Source organism: Tachypleus tridentatus, chromosome 13 (genome assembly GCF_004210375.1).
Source record: "Tachypleus tridentatus isolate NWPU-2018 chromosome 13, ASM421037v1, whole genome shotgun sequence".
NCBI lineage: Eukaryota > Metazoa > Arthropoda > Merostomata > Xiphosura > Limulidae > Tachypleus > Tachypleus tridentatus.
Genome location: NC_134837.1, coordinates 273,312,573 through 273,318,348, shown reverse-complemented (window position 1 = coordinate 273,318,348; position 5,776 = coordinate 273,312,573). Strand labels below are relative to the sequence as shown.

Genomic DNA, 5,776 nt, shown 5'->3' with positions numbered 1-5,776 from the left:
ATTTCCGTATGGTAACCTATATTCCCACTACATACATAGGAAGATTTTACCATGCGTAACATTATACCATTCTTTGTTTTTGTATATCAAAATACTCTCGTGTTCTCGATTATTAGCGTTTAACATGTAAATCAGAAGAACTGGTCTCATTGATGCACGTGTGTTTGAAGTATGATCTAAGTATTAACATACATATTTGTAATATCAGAATTTTTTCTAGTTATTCAAGCTATCACCAACATCACCAGCCGTTAACGTTGTAGTGGTAATAATTGTTATAATGCACTCACTGTTTTCACAAATTCAAATATAGTAGACATACACGAGACAATCCTGTTATATTTATATATATACCATTATACGAAGCAGACAACAGTTATTTTTGAGTCAAGTTAATTAGTTGAACAATGTGAACATGATTCAACAATACTTGTTCAACTGCCCATATTAAGTAATTATACTTTTCTTGTTGTGTGAGTTAGTTGCATATTTAACAGAATTAAATTGGTTTAACCCTTTCGTTCAGCACTAAGTATCAGAATCCTTAATATTTTATTACCTCATTGATAGAATATAATACTAGTATTATATTTATAGTTATTTCTACCGGCAAAGACCTCGCTATGCAATTGGAATACCAAACATGGATGTGGGATGGGCTAAGAGGGAACAGATGACGATATTATAGGTGTGACATTACTCATTTTCATTTAACATATTATTTTGTTATAATACGTTGGCAGACAAAGGTTTATATCTTTGACTGTCAACTTATTATTGTATTACCTTATTGTACTTCCTTACAGAAGATGATTTTGTTCAGAATTACAGAGTTCCATCCTTTGACGGGTGAAATTAAAACTAGTTTCTAACAAAGAATAGGAAATAGTGCATCTGTTTGTTTCGTGGAGAAAAAAAATAAAGAACAATAAAAATACATGAAGGTACCAATACTGAAAAGAAAGACATGCTATTTTCAAGAATCATGCCAATATGGCATTAGATTGAAGTTCTAATACCTCTTTTGTCTTTTCTTATGTCATCTGGTATCACTTTGTCAATGTGCAATGAAGAGATGGCTGAGAGGTGGAAACAAACAATTAGAGAGTCAGCTTTACATATCAAACAACATAAGAATAGAACAATAGCAAACTGGAATCGGAAGACGTTATTCTGTATTATATAACAAGGTGAAGTATACAATTAGGTGAAACAAGTTTTCATATCATAACAAACGACCTTATCTTACATAACACAAGCGAAATATGAAAAGTATTCTTAATATCATACCATATTGTTTTATATAACAAGGTGAAGCATATGATTTACAGGGACAAGCAGATAAATAGAAGGAACCTATGAAATTAACGCTTCTTCAGCGACGTCAGTTACTTAATACAGTTATTTAGCATACGAATGGTAATATCTGTTTAAATTTAACATTATCCTAACAAGGTCAGTTATTCATGTTATTTAATAAACGAGCACTACTTTTTGTTTCAAGTTAGTACAACATCAGTCATTCTCAAGGTATTACATTACAATGAGACTGTCAGTATTTTGTAACAAATATTTTAACTGGAACACATATGTGTTTTATAACAAGAACGTAACAGTTCTATCGTTACGTACAAATATAACTGAAAATTAACAATATATCAACAACGTCAGTTATCATGTTACCAAGTGGAATAAAGTAGTTTTTTGATTAACCTTAGCGTTTGTTCAGGTGCGTCAGTTAATTAACATAGAATCATCTCATTAAGTAATATTAATTGCATCTTAATTTACTTATCATTAAAAATTAGCCTATAGTGTGTAGGACACCTAACAAAATCCTTTAACATTTTATCGAACTGGATAGTTGTTAAAATATCAGTGATAAAATTTTGTAGAATGGACAGCAACTACCTATTGTGGAGACACAAGTGTAGAAAACGGCGTTTCGTAAGTCCATTCTACAAAGTTTCATCTTGAATATTCTGCCTAAACAATTTATCAAAGAATAACAATGAAGTTCCTGACCAACATTCTGGAATGGCTGAACACCACTGAAATATGTTCCAACTTTATCTAAGGGTTTAAATTAGATGTTCATGTTAAAAAATGATACTATTTCATGGTTTGAATGTCTACAGTAAGTGTGATTATCTTCTGCGCCACCAACTTACGCATGTTTTGATACATCCCACTATAGTTTTTTTCAACCAATAAAAAAATGTTACGAAAGCTGGTTTAGGAGAGAAGTTGATTTTACAGGACTAGACCACGCCCTCATACAGCTGTTCCTAATAAGTGTGACTCCTCCTACAGAAATGTATCGGTGTATCAACAGCTATATAAACCCGTGAGTTCAGTGGGTTACCAATATACAAAGAGCTGACTGAAACTCCTGTAGTACAATACTGGACCTCAGATGAAGATGGGGCAGAAGATGCGTCAAGTTATAGCTTTATATGTAAGTATACTACTGAGAGTTTCTGTGTTTATAAAATATTGTACCGTGAGTTCAAAACTACCAGGGAAAACATATTCATAGTGTCTTATTGTTAAGATATGTATTAGTATAATAAGATAAATAATAATAGATAGAATAAGAAATATGTATTAAGTTTTATTTTAAAACAATGATAAAACGAACCACAGCCACAGATAGGCTTTGGTAGTTTTGTGTGTCATCACTTGTAGTTGTATCCTTTAACTTAGTTCACCGTAGATGCAATAATAACATCAACTGTATTTGGTCCTCATGATTATATAGTTGCTGCTATGTCCAATCTTAACTGGAATACAGGCACAAAATACTATTGAAGAAATACAGGCAAGTTTGGAAAGTAAGTATAATTGTTCTTATAGAGAAATGATATGTATATAGTAAAAGATGCTTTTTTATATGGAATTAAAATGAACGACATTCTTATATTGTTATTTACACGGTAATTATACATCTCATATCATAAGGAATGAAACATGAACATCACAGCTATTCATATGATTTTAATGTGTCAAAATGAGATTGATTATTATTGTTTCTATGATATAACAACACTTTTTTACTTGAAAGCAGCTGATAAAGTCTACTGAATTCCACGGTATCTATAACAGTTGTTAGAGGATTCATTGTTTGAAGTCGTTAAACATGGTTTGTATACAGTCTTATCATATATATATTAAAGTGTTTTACCATAAAATCTATCAAGTTTCTTTTACTCTCTGCAATTTAATGTTAACTCATCTCAATATCTGAAGGTTAAAAATTAATACAGCATAAACAACAAAGCTGTCAATTAAACAGTTATTGATTCAGACTTGAAGGAGAAATAAAACTTAGATAAATGATAATAAAGAATAAATTGACATGACTAAGTCAAAACTTACCTAGTTCATTTTATGCGAAGTTTCGAGCATCCATCAGGGTGTTACAATGGCAATTGGCTAAGATATATCTATAGTTATAAGAAAAAACCAATGCTATTAGTGAAATTACATCACAATATGATAATGTTTACATGTTAGAGAAGTGTTAGCAACAATCAAACCACAGGTTCTCCTTCTTCCAGTTATAGAGTCCTATCGTAAACACGTTTTCAGGGTACATAGAGGTTTTGATATAAAATATGAACATTTCAAACTCTGAAACTAAGTGTACGATACATTATTTACATTTCACTACGCATTACAGACTCAAAACACGAACCAGACTACTCTTTAACAACTCTCAAGTTGTTGATACCGCATTCCTACAAACTTGTATTTATTTTTTCATGTTTCCACTCTGTATAGTTGTGGACAGAAACAACTTGTTACAATATTACAAATGAATAAAAGATTTAAAGTATCCTGGGAAACGTATAAAACCTCAACGTGTAATTTATTTAATTCTCTAAACATATGAAAGTTAAACACAAATAGATCATAAAAATATAACCATCAACTACACAACATTTCTTCTTCCTCCAGTTTACAGAGTCCTATCGCAACACGTTTGTTAGCGAGCAGTATCTCAATATGATAATTATAATTTTAATCACATTAATTTATTTACAAGTTTTCGTAATTATTTTATAAATAAATTTTGTACTTTTACGTTTGTTTGTTATGTGTGAATTCAAAACCTCGAGTATACACGTCTTATACATCATTATTATAGCTTAGCAGGAAGAAATGAATGGTTTTCATAATATTGATTAAGATTTAAAAAATAAAAAATATTCCTTTTAGTTCATAAGTTAACAAACTGGACAAGAACGTACTTTTATATAAAATAAAGTGTACAACACGTTATTTATATAGCTACATGTAAAAGACGTGAGAACATGAACTAGTCTTCTGTCTTCACTCTAGTTGTTCATAATGTTATTGATTTTTAGTCCGGTAACACTAGCATTATTTCAAAATTATGTCACTTATTGTTCCTGATTGTTTCTACTTTGTGTAGTTCTGGACTGTACTGAAACAACGTGTTACAATATAAAACGGATGGACCTATTTTATCATCTTGGAAAATATATGTGTCACAAGTTTGCAGATTTTACGGAATGACACCGGCTACGCCTTCTGATGAAGAAACAGCGAAGTTCCTTATGGATTTGGCCAGCAGAACAATAACCGATGATAGTCCAGTGTGGCTTGGTCTGTCTCAAGAAGAGACAGTAAACAATTCGGCTTTTATTAATCTTTGGGGAACTTCTCAACCACAAACAGTAGAAAATGGTAAAGTAGCAATGAAAAGAAGTTCTAGTTTCAAGTGGGAAATAACTGATTCACATATCTCAGGTTGGAGTCTCTGTGAAATTCCTAAAGGTATGTTGAAGCACGTATCTTTGTATAATATAACGAGAAACGTATCATTGATGGAACCGTCTAGTTATAAATTAATTTAAATAATCTGGTTCTTTACATCATTAACATTTGTGTTATATTATAGTAATTTATGATTTCAGATCTCTACAGAAGATTCATATAATTTTCTGTTTAGATTGGTTAGTTATTTAGAAACTTAATATAGCTATTGTCGTGAGATTTTGATATATTACAATGTTGGATTTACGTCAGTGAAATATAATACACCTCTGCGTCTAGAGCAACAAAACTTTATATTTATCCTTCTATTATAATTAATATTTATAATATAGTTATCAACTTGGTTGATTCTGTGACAATATCTATTGAACTCATTGTATGTTTGCACATCACAACAATAACAGTATTGTTGTCAAAGTTGACTTTATTGAAAACATCATTGTTTGAACAATAAACAAATGTGTATTTTTTACAGCCGATGTTTCCTACTGTGTTAAAGACACCTGTTATAATGTGTATCCAACAGCCTTAACGAATATCGAAGCTGTTTACATGTTCTGTGAACTTATAGGGGGAAGAGCTGCTATCCCCCAAACTCCTGAACTGGCTAAACAGGTGGCTACGTATTTGGAAAAGATGTATTTAATTGCTGCCACTTGAGTTTTTTTGAATGGCACTCTTCTGACGGACGAAAACCAAAACGTAATCGGTAATAGTGACGACTGGCCTTTCACTACACCACGCAACAAGGACTTGAGCGGTGTTATTGTTGCTCCTGAGGGATATTTTTTCAACGTACTTGTGACACAAATAGATTTTTTCCCATGTGTGAGACTAAAACTTCAGGTGAAAGTTAGTTTTCTGTCTTAATGATACGTGTTGTTTTGAATAACATTTAAGTTCATAATTATGTATCACTGAAGACTGTTAGTTTGTCTTCTTGCTATTTTTGGGACTTATTTTAAATTATTTT

General features: G+C 31.3%; 1 protein-coding gene across 2 annotated transcripts; it reads left to right on the top strand.

Moving 5' to 3' along the window:
* The first annotated feature begins 2,341 nt into the window (after positions 1–2,341).
* LOC143237713 (uncharacterized) lies at positions 2,342–5,499 on the top strand. Of its 2 annotated transcripts, none has more exons than XM_076477240.1 (4): positions 2,342–2,458; positions 2,762–2,834; positions 4,439–4,803; positions 5,375–5,499. In XM_076477240.1, exons 3-4 carry the CDS (start codon positions 4,539–4,541, stop codon positions 5,461–5,463), a joined length of 354 nt encoding a protein of 117 aa, XP_076333355.1. In that variant the 5' UTR covers positions 2,342–2,458; positions 2,762–2,834; positions 4,439–4,538; the 3' UTR covers positions 5,464–5,499. The 2 variants fall into 2 exon arrangements, with proteins under 2 accessions (XP_076333355.1, XP_076333354.1); XM_076477239.1 differs by having other exon boundaries at positions 5,279–5,478.
* The last annotated feature ends 277 nt before the right edge of the window (positions 5,500–5,776 follow it).

What these genes read in the sequence shown, in the direction of transcription:
- LOC143237713 (XM_076477239.1), top strand. Translation starts at nt 4,539, where the DNA reads ATGACACCGGCTACGCCTTCTGATGAAGAAACAGCGAAGTTCCTTATG. An exon ending in TCTCTGTGAAATTCCTAAAG is followed by an intron (nt 4,804 to 5,278) that starts GTATGTTGAAGC and finishes TATTTTTTACAG; the next exon opens with CCGATGTTTCCTACTGTGTT.